General features: G+C 39.8%; 1 protein-coding gene across 1 annotated transcript in view; it reads left to right on the plus strand.

Annotated features, from left to right (window-relative positions):
- Positions 1-16171, plus strand: part of ARHGAP32 (Rho GTPase activating protein 32) — a 325690-nt gene extending 309519 nt beyond the window's left edge. Inside the window, exons 17-22 of the mRNA XM_006873075.1 lie at positions 665-860; positions 2350-2495; positions 7171-7242; positions 10215-11093; positions 11787-12769; positions 13872-16171. Of these exons, the coding sequence (XP_006873137.1) occupies positions 665-860; positions 2350-2495; positions 7171-7242; positions 10215-11093; positions 11787-12769; positions 13872-16136 (4541 nt within the window). The 3' untranslated portion in view covers positions 16137-16171. The remainder of the gene's footprint in view (positions 1-664; positions 861-2349; positions 2496-7170; positions 7243-10214; positions 11094-11786; positions 12770-13871) is intronic.
- Positions 16172-19087: the final 2916 nt, after the last annotated feature.

The following is a 19087-nucleotide window of genomic DNA, read 5'->3' on the forward strand; positions in this document are numbered from 1 at the left end:
GCAAGGTCAGCAGTTCGAAACAACCAGCTGTTCCTACGGGAGAAAGATGAAGCTTTCTGATCCTGTAAAGATTTACAGCCTCGGAAACTCTGTACAGGGTCGCTGTGAGTCGGAACCGACTCCACAGCACATAACCACCACCACCACATATATGTATTTTGTTGTTGTTGGTAAGTGCTGTCGAGTCAATTCCAACCCATAGCTACCCTGTACAGGCTTTCCAAGGAGCAGCTGGTGAGCTTCAACCACCGACCTTGCAGTTCAAACGACTTTGCAGTCTGACACATTAGCCCACAGCACCACACCAGGACTAATATATATATATATGTGACATAATATGGAACAGAAGAAAAGCCGTTTCTAAAACTAAAAATATCTGTGCAGTGGCTTTTTCTGGTATCCTTAATTAAGACAAAAAAGTAGTTAAATTACATAAGGAATTGAAAAAATACATCTATCAAGTGTTAACAACTTGGTATATCACCTTCTACTCCTTAATATAAAGCATAATTATTTTTGCCATTAAAAAATACTGAATAAAAATTTTAAATAATACAGATAGGTAGATAGATGAATACATAGATCAGATTTTCACATGTACACCATTTTTCTCTCCCTGTGACAAAATGTTTGACTCTCCATTCCATTCCTTTCCCATCAAAAGCTTCTCTTTCAAGGCCCAAGTCCTTGCTGGTTTCTTCTCCTTCCACCAAGCTGCTGACATTGGAAGAAGCCCAGGCACGAACACAAGCTCAGATCAACTCTCCAATTGTGACTGAAAATAAGTATATTGAAGTAGGAGAAGGACCTGCTGCACTTCAGGGAAAGTTTCATACTATAATTGAGTTTCCACTTGAAAGGTAAAATTCATTAGATCGTTGTTAGAATATGATATTCATGGCCTTGTATTATTATTTTTAATTTTAAAAATAATAATACATTTTAGTTGTTATTGTTAAGTGCCATTGAGTTGGTTTCAACCCATAGCAACCTTGTATAGGGTTTCCAAGGAGCAACTGGTGAGTTTGGACCGCCGATCTTGAGCCTCAAACTGACTTTGCAGTCTAGTGCATTAGCCCACAGCGCCACACCAGGACTGCTATATTAATTGTGGGAGTCTTGATGTAGTGCTGCAGGATAAAGCACTGGACAGCAAGGTAATGGTTCAGACTCATCAGCCACCCATTGGAAACCCTGTATTGGGTTGCTATGAGTCAGAACTGACCTAAAGGCATTTAACAACAACATGCGAATTGTGAGGATCCCTGGGGGCTAAGAGGAGTATATAAAAGTTCTTTTTGATGTCTTTGCATATGAATGTAAGTATTCCAACCTCCTGGCTGGGTCGTGTTAACAATAATTTAGAATTTATTAATTTCACATTCTGTATCCTTCTTTAGCATCCTTTCAATTCACATGAATAAAAATGTCCTGATAACAAAATGCATATCATCCTGAGTGCTACTTTTAGCTTCTTGATTTTCTACTTTAACTGCCTCATTTTTTCAAAAATTTCTTTATGGAGTTATTGTGTGCAATCAAGTCAGTTTCAATAATATGACAGAGTAAGACTGCTGCCCCATAAGTTTTCCTTGGTTGTGATCTTGACAGGAGCAGGTCTCTAGGTCTTTCTCCTAAGGAACCCCTGGTGGGTTCAAATTGCTGACCTTTGTAGTTAGCACTCCAGCACTTAATCATTGTACTACCAGAGTAGTATTGCCTATTAGTGTTTAAGATAGGCCTGGGTTTCAGTTCCGACTCCATCATTGACTAGTTTTATAAATTTAAGTAAGTTACTTAACTTCTAAGTGTCTTAATTTCCTCAGCTATAAAATGATAATAGTACCTACCTCCAGTGGCAACATATTGACATATGGCATGCAGATAACATAGACATATCTGGCATTCAATATATATTAGTTATTATTATTAATTTTATTCTCTTAGGGTTTAGTTTTCTCTACTCATAGCTAGTCATTTCCTTCAACTGTGTTTTATTTGGGCATCTCAGTATTTCCTAATCCCAGAAATAGTTTCCATTTATTTTCCAATTGTGACCTTGGGGCTAAATATGATATGTAGAAAAACTACCTTTGTGAGGCAAGTTACTAATGCTAAAATCCATATGAAATTTCCATTTCATGCTCTAGTTGCGCAGTTTGGATAGACTGTTATCATGTATAGTATGTGGAAGGTGAATATATGTGTACTATTTCACCTGTGCCTCTCCAAGTTGTTTGGTTCCTTCCATCATTTGTTCATTTATTATTTAAAGAGATAAGTAAAGGTAAATACTCCCTTGAATATTGTAGTGCAGCTTAGCTTTTGTTTTTTCTCTGTCTCTCATAGAAAGAGACCTCAAAATAAAATGAAAAAATCTCCCGTGGGCAGCTGGCGTTCCTTTTTCAATTTGGGGAAATCATCATCTGTTTCCAAACGAAAGCTCCAGCGAAATGAGAGTGAGCCTTCTGAGATGAAAGCCATGGCTCTGAAAGGTTAGTGCAGTTAACACGGGGGTTTACCATTCTAGTCCTATCTTCTTACTTGAGACTCATATTCTTTAGCTGTCATAACAGGCTTTAATATAATATATCCACAGTATGTGTCTATAGTGAAGTGTCTTCATTTACAAGGTTGAGTCAAACATTACTTGCACTCTGGTTATATTAAAATGTCTATCCACATTCACAGCTGATGACAACTTGAGCATGCGTGTGAAATGATTCTGTCGAATAGATGAGTGACAGTGGATTATATAGCACATTATTTGCAAATCAGCCTATGAAATAATCCATGACAGACTTGGATTTCAAAAAGTTTGTGTGAGATGGACACTGAAACAACTCAATGGAAGGTATAAACAAAAGCATTTGAACGTCTGCAAACATAATTTAGACTGATACTTGAAGAAAGATACAAGTTTGTTTTTTTTTTTTTAAATCCTTACTGGTGACAAAACTTGCATTCATCATCATTATTAGCCTGAGAATAAATGGCAGAGTACGGAATAGAAACATCCTCAGTTGCCAATCAAGTTCAAAAGTCAACCATCAGCTGAAAAATTGATACTTATACAGTTTCCTGGGATTCTCAAGGGTCTGTACTGGAACACTGTCAGATAAAAGGTTCAACAGTCAACAGTGCTCCTTACAGTGAGATGCTGCTCACTGAAGAGCTGAAGCCTGAACTTTGGATTAAACACAGAGGACTGCTATCCAAAGACATTGTGACATGACAGTGCACGTCCACATACTTCTACCCACACTGTTAACACTCTACAAAAACTTCATTTTGAGGTGTTAAAGCACCCTCCTTATAGTTGGTCCTCTGTAAGCAGCCCTTGGAGGACAAAGATTCAAGTCTGATGAAGAAGTGAAGACAGCAGTGCATCCGTGGCTTACAACTCAGTCTAGAACATTTTTAAATAAGGGAATATGAAAGCTTGTTGACAAATAGACAAAATGTATCGAAAAGCAAGGAGGTTATGTTGAAAAATAAATTATTTGTCTTTTCTAAAACCTGATTAAATTCTACAGCCAGAGTACAGATAATTTTTGACTCACTCTCATATTTACACCTAAGTGTAAATAAATTATATTTAAATATGTCATAGTGTTCAGTAACTTATTGAAACTGTGGATTATATGGGAGGGTAAGTCAAAAAGTTTTGCTATAAAATCGTACATCCCATTATTAAATAAAAACATCAAAATGCAAACTTTAAAAACATTTTTTTTTTTTAACTACATATCCTCTATCTAGGTCTATGTACTTCTGATGTCAGTGTTTGCATCTTGCTAACCCTTCCCCCAAAGGGTTCTCCACTACTAGATTTACAACATGTGAAAATGGCAAATTTGGCATAATGAAGGGACTCAAACTGTGTTCTTTTCAAATAGTCTTTGAATTTTGGGAACAAAAAGAACTCTGAAGGGACAAAATCAGGACTATAAGGTGGATAGGGTAAAATTTCCCAGTGAAATTCTCATAGGACAGCTCTTGCTACCCTAAAAGAATGAACAGCAGCTATATTGTCCTGGTAGAAAAAAAATTTCTCTGCACAATTTTCCTGGCTACAGTCTGAATGGACCTTATTTTGAAGGCACTCTAACAAAATTAAGACCAGTATATCATTGAGAGAACTTGTTTGCAATCATCCACTTATTGCAGAGATGTAATTAATCCTGTTTTGTTTGGTATAAAACTATTCATGTATGAAATAGAACCCTTGTAGCAATACTTTTTGACTTAACTCATAATATGAATGTGGTTAAAAGTTTCTATTTCTGTAATATAGCTTATATATTATTGGTAATAAGAAAAATTTGCTATATTGCATTGATCTGTATTTTTAGATTTTAAAAATGACAAATTCTTGTTTCAGATACTCTTTGCTGCAACTGAAAGCCTCATCTTTCTCCTGCTGAATGGCTGGTGGGCTCGAACCACTAACCTTGTGGTTCTCAGTCTAGTGGTTATCCTTTGAAACCACCACACTCCCTTACATATGGTTATTGTTGTTGTTAGGAAGTACCAAAGACTCAGTTCTGACTCATATATATAGAAACCCTATATAGGGTTTCTAAGGAGCAACTGGTAATTTTGAACCACCAACCATGCAGTCCAGTGCTTATCCTACATTACCACACCAGGACTCCTTTTACATATGGTTTTTTGTTCTTGTTGTTAAAGTGCATTCAAGTCGATTCCAACTCATAGCAACCTCTGTATAGGGTTTCCAAGGAGTAACTGGTGGGTTTGAACTACCAATCTCGTGGTTCAGATTGACCTTATGGTCTAGTACTTTATCCCACAGTGTCACATCAGGACTCCTTTCCATATGGTTGGTTGGTTGATTGGATGGTTATATGCCCTGGTGTCAGTTCCAAGTCATAGTGACTCTGTATAGGGTTTCCAAGGCTGTAAAATCTTTACCATAGCAGAAAACCTCATCTTTCTCCCATGGAACCACTGGAAGTTTCAAACTGCTAACGTTGAGGTTAGCAGCATAACTCGTAACCATTACGGTACCAGAGCTCATTTTCTGTATGGTAGGAATTGCCAATTCTTGTGGGAGGTAAGGGGGTTGACAGTCCAAAAACATAACCTTTGAACAGGATTAAGTAAAACATCACCTAACAGACAAGGTACTGAATATGGTGTTTCAGGAAAAGTGCAGACTGGTGTGTGGATGGAATAAGGCTGAGTCATAGTGCAAAAAGAGGTTCAGATCACTGGGACCTTATAGACCTTGACAAAGACTTACTGCATGATTTTGACATGATCAGGTTGTGGTTAAAGATGATGACCTCAACAGCAGCATAGGGTATAGACATGAAAAAGGGGTAAACCTGGAGATTGGCCATATTGTTGTTTTTACAAAAATTAATGAGTACCTGAATTAAGCAGTGGTTTTAGGGGTGGGGAATGGGTTTAAGAGAGATTTAGGAAGCAGAATCTACAGACCTAAGTGACCAAATGATTGTGGAGGATAAGGAAAAAAGAGGAACACAGATACTTTTCAGATTTCTAATTAACTGATAGGGTCAATGGTAGTGCCATAATCCCTATAAGAAGTCGCAGTTTTAGGGAGAAAAATAGCATTGTTACTTTTCCCAGACTGAATTGAACACACCCACAAGGTAATAATTAGTATGGGTGTGGCACTGTGGGCTAATGTGCTGGATTTGATTCAAACTACAGCGTTAGTTTGAATCAAAAGGTTGGTGGTTCAAGCTTACCAGCCACTCCTTGGAAAACCTATACCGGGTCATTATGGGTTGGAACCTATTCAACAACACTTAGCAATAACAACAGAATTCAATAAAGAGGTTTAACTATTAGAAATACAGATTTCAAAAGTAAGCAACAAACATCCAGAGATGGAAAGCTTAGAACTAGAGTTTATTGCCTAGAGAATCCACTGAGTGAAAAAACAGACTAGGGCCTGAAGCCAGTAGAAAATCATTGTTGAAAGTATTGCAAGGGGTAGAATTAAAAGGACAAAGAGAGAAGTGGTTATAGTGGTAGATAAAGAAAAGGAGATGGGACACTACCACCAGAAATAATGGAGGACAGAGTTTAAAAGGAGGTGTTAGCAGTATCGAGTGCTGCCAAGAAGAAAGTGAGGATGAAGATTAGGATAAAGCACTGGACTGCAAAGTCGGTTTGAATTGCAAAGTGGGTGGTTCAAACTCACCAGTCGCTCCTCAGAAACCCTATACGGGATTGCTGAGTCGGAACCGATTTGACAGCCCTTAACAACAATAACAATATTCAACAACTATTATTTTAAGTACATGTTTTCATTTCCTGGAGTCATGGTGTACAGCTATACAATAAGCCTGGTCTGCAAGGACGGTTTGAATTGCAAGGTTGGCAGTTAAAACTCATCAGCTGCTCCTCAGAAACCCTATATAGGATCACTGTGAGTCGGAACTGACTCAACAGCACTTAACATTAGTTTTCTAGGGTTGCCATAAATTACCACAAAGTATGTGGCTTAAAGCAGTAGATATTTATTATCTTAAGTTCTGGAGGCTAGAAGTTCGGAATCCTTGTATCAGTGTGGCCATGCTCCCTCGGAAGGCTCCCTGGGAGAATCCTTTCTTGTCTTTTCCAACTTCTGTTGTAGCTCCAGCCATTCCTTAGCTTTTGGCAGCATAAGCCCAATCTCTGCCATCTTTTGTCTGTAACTCTGTGTCCTCTACTTTTGGAAAACAACACTAGTCATTGATTTAGGGCTCACCTTAAATCAAGTATGATATCACCTTGGGATCTTTAACTAAATCAAAGATTCCATTTCCAAATAAGGTCACATTCTGAGGTTCCAGATAGATAGGAATTTGGAGGAGAAGTAGGGGCAATACTACTCAAGCCACTATAATACCATTTGATAGTTTTTAGGAAATATAAAATAAGTCTTTTATTTCTTGTCCTCAAGTTCATAATCCTTTCAAATAAAAGAGATTTTTCCATATAGGAAACAATTTGAGAGCAATAACTCATATAATAGAATTTTAAAGTTGAAAGTGATTGTCAAAATATATACCATAATGCTTTTGGAAGTTTAGACATATCTAAAGAAAAAAATAAAACACTATTCTCTTTCTCAACATATGTAGCAAATGATAAAGCTAAAACTTAACACTGTTGGTTTTGAATCTTTAGGTGGCAGGGCAGAAGGAACCCTCCGTTCAGCTAAAAGTGAGGAGTCTCTTACTTCTCTCCATGCAGTTGATGGTAAGTCTAAAAGTACCAATTGTTTTATTCCGTAATGTATTTCATAAAATACCACAGCAGTTGAGTATCTTTTGTAAACATATAGTTAGGCTAACCCTTGCCATTGAGTCGATTCTAACTCATAGTGATCCTGAAGGACAAACTAGAACTGCCCCATACGTTTCCAACTTTATAAATCTTCACAGAAGCAGATCCTACATCTTTTTCCTGCAGAGTAGTTGGTGGGTTCAAACAACTGACTTTTCATTTAGCAGCTGAGCGCTTGGTTTAATGTCAATGGTTAACTATTGGTCAGATTAAAAGATTAAAAGGTATTGATGTTTTAACATGGTTGTTGTTGTTAAGTGCTGTCAAGCCAGTTCCGACTCATAGTGACCCTGTATAGGATTTTCAAGGAGCGGCTAGTAGGATCGAACTTTTAACATGGTACCCTTTAATAGGACCCCTCTAACACTGAACCTTTAACAGGACCCCTTTAACATGGTACCAGTCTTTAATCTTTAAACCAGATTATTATTCAGATTACATAAAGATAGTCAAAATGTTTTAACTTACGCGTTTATTATGTAGTGAAAACCCTTATTTAAATTTCACAATGTGAGCATAGTGTTACAAAGTATAAAATTAAGCAGTTTCAATATTTAGTCATTTGTCTTGAAAATGGCTTAACAATTTTAAGTTTCATTGAGCAGATTTACTGTAGGAAATCCTTACTATCTGAAGATAATTAATACATGCAGAGGGCAACTTAAACTGATCCACTTAAAATGGGGCCAAAGCTTCATAGTACATAGTGAAAGAAAGCTTTTTATTGCAACTAATTTGAAAAGTACAACTAAAAAATGTATGAAAAAAATTTATCATCGTATTAGCAAAAGTTGAATTATGGTTGTATGTGTGCACTAAATTTTAGAGTGAGAAAATAATTGTATATATTATCAGCCGAGTCCTGCTGTGGTACTGGACTGGTTAATGCATTAGACTAAGAAGTCAGCTTGAACCACAAGGTTGACAATTCAAGCTCGCCAGTCACTCCTAGGAAACCCTATACAGGGTTGCTGTGAGTTAGAACCAACTCAATGTCACTTAACAGATAGATAGATAGACAGACAGACAGAGTGGTGCTGCAGATTAATGTGGTCAAGATTCATCTAGACTGTTGGGAGTGGTGCTGTAGGATAAACACTGGTCCACAAAGTCAGTAGTTCAGGCTCACCAGCCTCACCTCGGAAACCCTGTACCTAAGTCACTATGAATCAGAACCAACTCGATGGCACTTAACAACAACAACAACTATATAGGTTTCTGAGGAGCTGCTGGTGAGCTTGAACAACCGACCCTGCAGTTAGCAGTCCAGTTAGCAGTCCAGTGCTTAACTTATCCTACAGCACACACACACTTATACGTGTATATATATATATATATATATGTGTGTGTCTTGGTGTGCCACTGTAGGATAAGCACTGGACCACAAGGTGTGTGTGAACCACAAAGTTGGTGGTTCAAACCCACCAACTGCTTCTTGGAAACCCTATGCAGCAGATAGGGATGCTCTGAGTCAGAATTGACTCGGCAGCATTAACAAAAACAGCACTTAAGAACAATAAAAGATAAAAATAGCAAAATAGAACATCCTTCATTTGATGTTTAATAGAATTATAAAGAAGGTCCTTATTGCAAAAATAATTAAAACTTCACTGATTTTTCGAGGACTTTTTACTGTATCCTGGGCTGTCAATATTTTGGTCAATTTTCTCGTCTGCATTTGTTACCTCTTCTAAGCCCCAGACCCTCATCAATTAATGGATTTGCTATGACTCAAGTTCTTCTACATCACCTCATTTGAGTGACTAATATTTTACAAGTTCTCCAAGATTTTGATTTCATTGAGTCAAGAGAATGAGCTATAAAAATAGTTCAGTAGGCTGACTAGATGCTAGTGTTAAGCAGAAATACTAATATTGAATAGGGATTCATTTTATAATTGTGTGCATTAGTGATTATAGTTCTGTAAGGCAACTTTTGCCATTTTTATATTGCATTTCATTATGGCAATTCTAATAGTTCTAATGAATTTTCAGAGGACCTGTTTTTACCAGTTAGCCATTTTAAAACTTCATAAAATTGTGTAATACTCTCTACCACTGTTGAGGGCTCTACTTGAGAAACTTAAAGCCTATGCTTATTAAAGGAGATCAAAGTTGTTTTTGTGTAAGTATAGGAAGGGAATCCTTTATTTCATATATGTAAATACCTTTTGGGGTTGTAGAGAGTTTTAATCAAGAAGGAGAAGTTCAGTATTTTAGAAATGTGTCAGGATATTTCCTCACAGATATCAATCAACCAATCAAAATAAAAAGTAAACCCAAACCACACCTTGTTTTGTTGCATAGCCAGAGTACTACAGTGAAGCCTGTGAGAGCTGGAACTCAGTGAGACTGCCTTGTTTTTCTGAGTCTTATAAATTTTCCACGTTTGGCAGGGGAGTATAGCATTACAACTTTTCCATTGCTTATTTTAGTGGAAAATACTGAATTTTTCTTCTCTGATAGGCTCCTCCCTTACACAGTTGGTGACTTCCACAGTGTTTTACATCACAGCTAACATCAGTGATAAAATAGACACACAAAAAACCAAAAAACTTGTCCAAAGTCACAAAAATGTTCAGTGTTTGGCTAGTAATAGAATCCTATACTTCAGAGTCTTTGTTCCTTATCCAGACAATCAAATCTTCAGTTTCCTTATTCCTAATATCAAATATATTCAAATTCTTATTTAGAATTTGGGGTGGGGGGTACCTTTATTTCAAATGTAAATGATCTGTGTATACTAAGAGCCAGTTGCCAGAAGGAATTGAGAAGTAACATTTTCTTAGTCTACATAGTAAGCATGCTTCTGTACTAAATAGGTGACATGTTCCAATAGTGTGTATCCTGTAACACTCATTTTGATATTGTTATCCATCTTACCAGGTGATTCCAAGCTGTTCCGACCCAGAAGACCCAGATCTAGCAGTGATGCACTATCTGTTTCTTTTAATGGAGAAATGCTGGGGAACCGCTGTAATTCTTATGATAACCTGCCCCATGACAATGAAAGTGAGGAGGAAGTAGGGCTGCTCCACATTCCAGCACTCATGTCTCCTCATTCAGCTGAGGATGTTGACCTGAGCCCACCAGACATTGGAGTGGCCAGCCTGGACTTTGATCCAATGTCATTTCAATGTAGTCCTCCCAAAGCCGAATCAGAATGTCTGGAGAGTGGTGCTTCCTTTTTAGAGTCATTAGGATACTCCAAAGATAAACTGAGTACCAATAAGAAGGATGCAGAGGGAGGTGGTAGCCAGTCTCAGACTCCAGGAAGCACTGCAAGCTCTGAACCTGTCTCTCCTCTTCAGGAGAAACTGAGTCCATTCTTCACCCTGGACTTGAGCCCAACTGAAGAAAAATCCTCAAAACCATCCTCATTCACTGAAAAGGTCGTCTATGCTTTCTCTCCCAAGATAGGACGGAAATTAAGCAAATCACCTTCTATGAACATATCTGAGCCCATTTCAGTGACCCTCCCCCCTCGGGTATCAGAAGTCATTGGTGCAGTCTCAGATACAGCATCTCAGAATACATCTTCTCCAACCCAGAGCAAAAACTTGGAAGAAAGTGATGCCACAAATAGATCCCCCAGCCAGGTAGTAGTGATGAAAATAAGTGAGCGAGAAGCCCAAGAAGGATGTGAACCTGAAGTCCAGGCCCTGGACCAGGTGGCTGTGGAAGAGGTGGCCTTGCCAGGGAGAGAGGAGCAGGCCATCCTGAGCAGTCAGAGTAAGGCTGTACCTGCTGGACAGGCACAGACAGGTACCGTGTGTTTTCCTCCATTCTTTCTTTAAGTTGAGAGGGACCTTCAATCCTATATGCCACCTGTGCCTTTTAAGACAGAACTGTGCTGCACAGCTAGCCTATAAACAAAGAGAATGCTTTTCTGGGTGGTGCTGCTGGCTCAAAACCTTAAATTGAAAGCAATCAAACAGAAATCCCCAAAGGGCCAGTGGCCCTACTTCCAACCTTCATAGAGTTCCCTTAGCTCTCTGGACATTCAGAATTCATGGAAAATTTTTGCACAACTTCTAGCACTTGAGTCTGTTTTCTAATAAAATATCTTTATGGTAGCCTTACAAGTTAACAAACCAACCTACACTATCAAATGTAAGAAATTATTCTTAGTAACAATCTGCAAGCACTTGAAGCTTGTTTTCTAAGCAGTCTTTCCTGAGCCAGGTGAGGGATCTGCTTTGCGCGTCCCCCTTTCCCCCAAATCTCTAGCAATTCAAGAGGAAATGGAAATCCCTAAATACTCATTGTTTTAGTTTTCCTTCTGAACCAGATGTGTTTTCTACAACATTTGCATGTGGTATAGAAGATCGTGGATTGCCGTTTGAAATATGGAAAGCACCTATTTTTTTAATGATCAATTGGGGAATGTTTGGCTTTCCATATGGGATAACATAAGCTACCTTTTCACTCTCATTTCTTCTCCCAATTTCCCACTAGGAGCAGTTACCCATGACCCCCCTCAGGATTCCGTTCCTGTCAGTTCAGTCTCTCTTATCCCACCACCTCCGCCTCCGAAAAACGTTGCCCGCATGCTGGCGCTAGCACTAGCTGAGTCTGCACAGCAAGCCTCAACTCAGCCACTGAAGAGACCAGGGGATTCTCAGGCTGGGTTTGCAAACTATGGAGATACAGCAGTGGCTATGACTGAAGAAAACCTGCCCAGTTCCTACTCTGCTATTACTCTAGATCAGGCCTATTATCAAACTGATGTGCCAGTAGAGCAATTCCACCTCCAGAACAGTGTGCCTGGAAACTGTGGACAGCCTGTACCTGATCCAACAGCTATTGGAGGGCACAGCCATTCCAATACAACTGAATCTGGGGAGCAACTTCACAATGCAGACTCCCCAGGGAATCAGCTACATCAAACCTGTTTACCTGGGGATCCAGAACAGGCACAGATTGCTATAGTTCCCTTACCAGACTCAGAGAAGTCTAATGACCTTATGTGTTTTCCTGAAGACCAATCTTGGAAGACTAGCTTGCCAGCTGTCCCCTTTGTGGACCAGGACCCTTCTCACCTCCATTTCTACAATGAAGACCAGCCTCCGCCTCATATTGGTGCAAAGGTGGATAAGCCCCACCACGTATTAGAACTTGCAGACAAATCTTCCACTCCTTTTAATTTGCCTAAAGACAAAATCTACCCTCATTCTGGGTCCCCTGAAGAAAATACCAACACAGCTGCCCTGGCTTACGTGACAACTCTTCCGACAACAGCTGAAGTCAACATCAGGGAAGCCAGCTGGAATGTAGTTGAGCAGCACACTGCCACGGGTTTTGCTGTTGCTACCCTTCAGCGTACTCATAGAAATAGTCGTCCCCTTCCCCCAGCTCCTTCTCAGACATCCACAGAGCAGCCACTATCCGTGGGGCAAGTACAAGCAGCTGCCAATATAGGATTAAATCATTCCCACAAGGTAAGAAGGGGCACGGTCAAGTGAGATGAAATGTACTTTTCCCAAAGGTATGTCATTTTTCACCTAAGTGTGTCAGATGTGACATTTACTTTTACGACCTGTGGCAGATTTCCTTGAAACATTTACCATTTGAGATTGGAATCTTCCATTACAATGTTGATTTTTCATTGAAAAAGGAGCAATTACTTAATGACTCCAGTTTAACTATGCCTGCTTCCTTTGATTCCTAAAGGGTCAAGTCATCCATTGATAATAATTTGAAGAGATGATCAGATGAGTCAAATTGGGCCATAGGTATCTGGAGTTGCAGGGATTTGTTTTCAGCTCCCATCACTGATACACAATGACTTTGGGCAAGTCACCTAACTACCTCTACTAGTCAATCACGTCTACACAAGGAGACTACCTCACTCTTTTGACATACATAAGACTCTGCCTTGCCAGCCCCATTGAATGTGTAAGAGTTTTAGGACTTTTTGTTATTTTCTCAACATTAGTCAGCAGATTGTTCTGTGGTTTAATAAGAGAATGAATGTTGTATACAGAATACTACACTTTCTTCTTCTTAAATTTTTCATTAAAAGAAGAAAAAGACCACAGGGTACTTATAGTGAGTTTGAAGTAAAAGGACTTTAATTTCTCATCATTAGTGGAACATGCCGTTTCTTGTAAGTACTTTTTAGGGAGAGCACATTTGTAGTATTGCTGTGGGATTGTTTGACCTCTGCTTCCACAGTTCAGGACAGAATAAAAGATGTGAATGCCACCTTAAACAAGTCACTTTACCAGCCTTGACTATACTTTGGGGTTTATAACTACTCATTTGTTTGCAACTGTGAATCACTTGAAAAATTTCTCATGATTAAATCAACTCTTTATTTAATAAAATGTTCTGGTCTTGATATTGAGGATCCAGAACAGGCAGATTGATATAGACAGATTGATTAAGTATATATATTTTAAGTGTGGCCACATGACTTGGGAAAATTCAAGCTGCTACCCAAATAGCTTCAACATATGAGTTGCAAATTTAATAGCGTTTGATTCCATAGAAGTGAGCATACAAAACAAATAAAGCTTTCCTTTTATTATCGTTCACTAGGTTCCGGGAGTAGTTATAGCTCCAGAAAAGCCACCTGAGCCTCGAACCATTGATGAGACTGCATCTGTCTTTGTCAGTGATGGCAGCGCAGCTACTCAGTGTACCGTCTCTGCAAGTGCTGCCCATCCAGGCCTCCTTGAAAAAGCCCGGGATGCCAGCAGGGCCCCCCAGCTGCACCTGCGGACTGATTCTGTTCCTGTGCACCCCTCCTGTGGCTTCACGGCTCCTGTCCCCCCTACCAGGACCATGGAGAGTAAGATTGCTGCTGCCTTACATGCTAACAGTGCAGATGCTTCCAGCAGTTCAAATTACCATTCCTTTGTCACTGCTGCTTCAGCTTCTGTGGATGATGGTTTGCCTGTACAGCATCCCGTCCCACAACTTAAGCATACTTCTCAGAAGACAGTGTATTCTTCCTTTGCTAGGCCTGATGTCAGCACTGAGCCCTTTGGTCCAGAAAACTGTTTGCATTTCAATATGACTCCAAACTGTCAGTATCGTCCTCAGAGTGTGCCCCCACATCATAACAAATTGGAGCAACATCAAGCATATGGTGCCAGATCAGAACCACCAGCCTCTGTGGGGCCTCGTTACAATACTTACGTGGCCCCAGGAAGAAATGTGTCTGGACACCATGCTAAGCCATGCAGCCGGGTTGAATATGTGTCCTCTTTGAGCTCCTCTGGTAGGAATACTTGTTACCCTGAAGATATTCCACCCTACCCGACCATCCGGAGGGTGCAGTCTCTTCATGCCCCTCCATCTTCTATGATTCGCTCTGTTCCCATTTCACGAACAGAAGTCCCCCCAGATGATGAAGCAGCCTACTGCCCAAGACCACTGTACCAATATAAGCCATACCAATCCTCCCAGGCCCGCTCAGATTATCATGTCACTCAGCTTCAGCCTTACTTTGAGAACGGCCGGGTCCACTACCGGTATAGCCCTTATTCCAGTTCTAGTTCTTATTACAGTCCAGATGGGGCCCTGTGTGATGTGGATGCCTACGGTACAGTACAGTTGAGACCTCTTCACCGCCTGCCCAATCGAGATTTTGCCTTTTATAATTCTAGACTGCAAGGGAAGAATGTGTATGGTTATCCTGGTATGCCTCCACGACCAAAGGCCAACATAATTGGCTATTTCTCTGGTAATGACCACAATGTAGTCAGCATGCCTCCAGCCACTGACATCAAGCACACTTACACATCATGGGATCTTGAGGACATGGAAAAATACCGCATGCAGTCCATCTGGAGAGAGAGCCGTGCTCGACAGAAGGTGAAAGGGCCTGTCATGTCCCAGTATGATAACATGACGCCAGCTGTGCAAGATGACTTAGGTGGGATCTATGTTATCCACCTTCGAAGTAAATCAGATCCTGGGAAAACTGGACTTCTCTCAGTGGCAGAGGGAAAGGAGGTGCGGTGCCCAGCCAAAGCCATGAGCCCTGAGGGAGATGACCGCTTCTACAGGAAGCATCCAGAGCAAGAGTTAGAGAGAGCGCACCACCATGGAGGGTATGGCAATGGGCAGCCAGAAAAACCTTCCCTCCCCCAGAAGCAAAGCAGCCTTAGGAACAGAAAAGTTCCTGACATCAGTTGTAGTCTCCCTGAGCATAGGGCACATCAGGAAGCAAGCCATAGGCAATTATGTGAGTCAAAAAATGGGCCACCGTACCCCCAGGGAGCTAGCCAGTTAGATTTTGGGTCCAAAGGAATTCCAGACACTTCTGAGCCAGTCAGCTACCATAACTCTGGAGGGAAATACAGTACATCAGGGCAGGAGTCTTTAAGACTGAACCACAAAGAAGCACGGCTCTCTAAAGAGCTAGAGCGGCCCCGGGCTAGGCAGCCTCCTGCCCCAGAGAAACACTCTAGAGACTGCTACAAGGAAGAAGAGCACCTCATGCAGTCTGTGGTCCCACCCCCTAAACCAGAGAGGAGCCATAGCCTGAAGCTCCACCATACCCCGAACATGGATCGGGACCCTGGTGTGCTATACCAGTACCAGATGCCCAGCAAACGCCAGAGCAGTGTAACTGTCATGTCCCAGTATGACAATTTGGAGGACTACCATTCCCTGCCACAGCATCCACGTGGAGTGTTTGGAGGAGGAGGTGGAGGAGGGAGCATGGGGACATATGTGCCCTCTGGCTTTTCCCACTCACAGAATAGGACATATGCCACAGCTTTGGGCCAAGGGGCCTTCCTGTCCACAGAGTTGTCCCTGCAGCACCCTGAGACCCAGATCCACGCAGAATGAGCCGGGAGCAATAGAGTTGAGGCAGCCTCTGCTGGGCAGTGGACTGCTCTATTTTTTTTCAATAACCAAAAATATTAAAAACAACAGCAACACTACAAACACCCAACTACGTAAAAAAAAAAAAAGAAAAGAAAATCACCATCCCCCGCCCTCACCTCCTACTTCATTACCATCTCTTCCATCTATGGACTGTGTCATTTTTGTCATTAAAAGAAATCTGAATGATTGTAAAGCACTGTGTTGAAAATCTAGTAAAGAAATTTGTCACAGACGACACTTGCCATATAGGGCTAATTTGCAAGAGCCTGAGGACTGCCTTTAACTGAATTTCAATTTAACCTTGTCGTTTCTTAGTATTTGCTATATAGTTCAGAGCAGTTCACGTCTATATATTTCCTGATAGATGTCTGCATTTGCTGTTGCTTTTCTACTTGCTTCAGTACCCGTATAACTTTCCCAGACAGACACACCGTTTTTCTCACTTCATTATCCTTTGTCTTCTTAGGGTCTTGTGTACTAAACTAGAATGGAGAAAGACATCTTCCTGGCCCATCAGATACACTAATTGGACATTTAGCAATATTATAATTAAAAAAAAAAAAAGACTTAAAATTAAACATTTAATAAGGAAAGTGGCTTTCAGTATCCCTTGAAATGTCAGCCTACTTAGACCCAGACTGAGCCATGCTCTTCACATTCCATATGTCCTTCCAGATCAGGGTATAGGCTCTATATCACTGCAGAAGGGATTCTTTGTAATTTGAGGAAACTTCTTAGGTGGAAGAAAAAAAAATTGTTCTTGTCAACAAATTTTATTAGTTACCTGAAAACTAAACACCTCTAATGTGTTTCTTGCCTTCAGGGTTGTTTTGTTGGCTTGTTTTTCTCCCTATGATATTTGGTAAATTGAAATCCTAGTAAAACATGCCTTACCATTTGTTCTCCTAAAGCAACTTACTTACATAAGGAGGAAAAGAAAACAACCAAGCAGCAAGGTTTGATTGGATAGACCTATTATTACTACCAATTTACATGAAAATTTGTTTCTAAACCCAGAGGTCAGGTCCCTGCAAAATTTTTAAATAAATATTATCTGATAGTAATCTGTAAGTTACTAAAATAACTACATAGACACAGAGCCATTTCACCATTTGGAATTGCAGATGTTTGCCATTTAAATGTCCAGTTTAATGTTGGTTGTTCCCTCTGTACTTATACAATCACAGTTTTGTTGTTGTCATTTACACCAGCATTTCAGGTATTACTCTTTATATCTCTGTAGACATGTCAAATATGTTTAATATCCAGGACTTTTCTTTGGAAAGTCACATTCCTTATTGCAGTAGGACAGAACATCTTTCTAGTGTAACTCCATTCTTAATTCACCCCATCACCAGTATGCCAGGTTAGCAATGCAGTCCTGTATTTACAAAATCAGTTAAGATTGTCATTGCATTCTGTAAGTCTTAATAGTGCTTGAGTTTTATATATTACCATATTTTAAATGCTCACTTTGTAGAACACACTAGGAAAAGTTCATTCCATTTACTGGATGGTTGCTGCTCTGACTTTTCAAAACTTGGAATTAACTTTTATTTAGTGCAAAGGAGGAAATTGTTTAAGAGGCTAAAATCATGCTGCTATTATTGCTGTGAAATTGTGTAAATTAGGATCCATGCCAGTTCCTTTTTTATTTAAAAAAAAAAAAAAATCATGTGATTACATTTTAAGGGTTAATATTTAGAAAAAGAAATAAAAATTTAAGAACAATACATTTATACGTCGAAATACTCTATAAGGTTTTCTTTTGTTATTCCACAATTGATTGGAGGTATTCAGTAAGTATTGCAGTAGAAATTTGGAAACACTAATGTGAAAAGACCTGTAGCACTTAGGCCTCTACATTAAAAGCACAGACCCAATTGGTGTATAATCAGACTTAAGGAAACCTGATCGGAGACTCCCATTTGGCATACAGTCACACTGGGTACTATATATAGGAATGTGATCTTGCTGAGTATGCAGCACTGATTTTTTTTCACCGTACCCATCTTTGTCCAATAAGCCCTCTGAGATCTCACCAGCCTTGTGTATACTTAACCAGCAGCTTGGAGATAGGAAGGGCTGGTGGGACCAGCTTGGAGATAGAAAGGGTACATGGCCCTCGGGAACTGAAGTCCTAGAGGAAGTGGCTGAAGAAGTCCTTTTCAGTTTTAATAATTGTCACACACATTGTTTATTCTTAAAACTTTTTTTTTCAAATACTAATGCTAATGCCTCAAAGCAATTTCTTACTAATAGTGGAATTAGAAATAACCAGGTAAATATTTTGGATACAGACTAGTGACTCAAGTGACTGGTTGTTGTTGTTAAATGCTGTTGAGTTGGTTCTGACCCATAGTGACTCTGTATGAGGTTTCCAAGGAGCTGCTAGTGAACTTGAACTGCCAACCTTGCAGTTCTGCACATTTACCCACAGCGCCACACCAGGACTCCCAAATTACTGGTATAAATGTGAAAAACTCTAGATAGTATCTATAGAGTTATTCATGAATTGTGGATACAGCCTTAACTCTGGATTCAGTTATTTGAGATACTTTGCCTGTATCTTTCCCTTCCTAATATTGTGGTGTAAAAATTGGATGTCAAATCACTGTGAGCCAAGTTACCTCAGCATAGTTTACCTTGTGTGTGACTTCACAAATAGAGTAACAGAATGTTAGTACTTGCAGATTCTGACATTGTGATCTAGAAAATGGAGCGGCCTTATGCATTAAACCCAAAAGTTAATTCTCGTGATATTTTCATAGCCATGTCTCCAGAATTTACTCCTTTTTGCAAACTTCTGATCCCACAACTTGGTTTGATTGAAATTTCTTGGATGCCTGGCTAGAGATCCAGAAGTGCCATTTTCATTTAATAAATTTCATCCAAGCCTTATTGTTAACTAT

Source organism: Chrysochloris asiatica, unplaced genomic scaffold (assembly GCF_000296735.1).
Source record: "Chrysochloris asiatica unplaced genomic scaffold, ChrAsi1.0 scaffold00222, whole genome shotgun sequence".
Lineage (NCBI taxonomy): Eukaryota > Metazoa > Chordata > Mammalia > Afrosoricida > Chrysochloridae > Chrysochloris > Chrysochloris asiatica.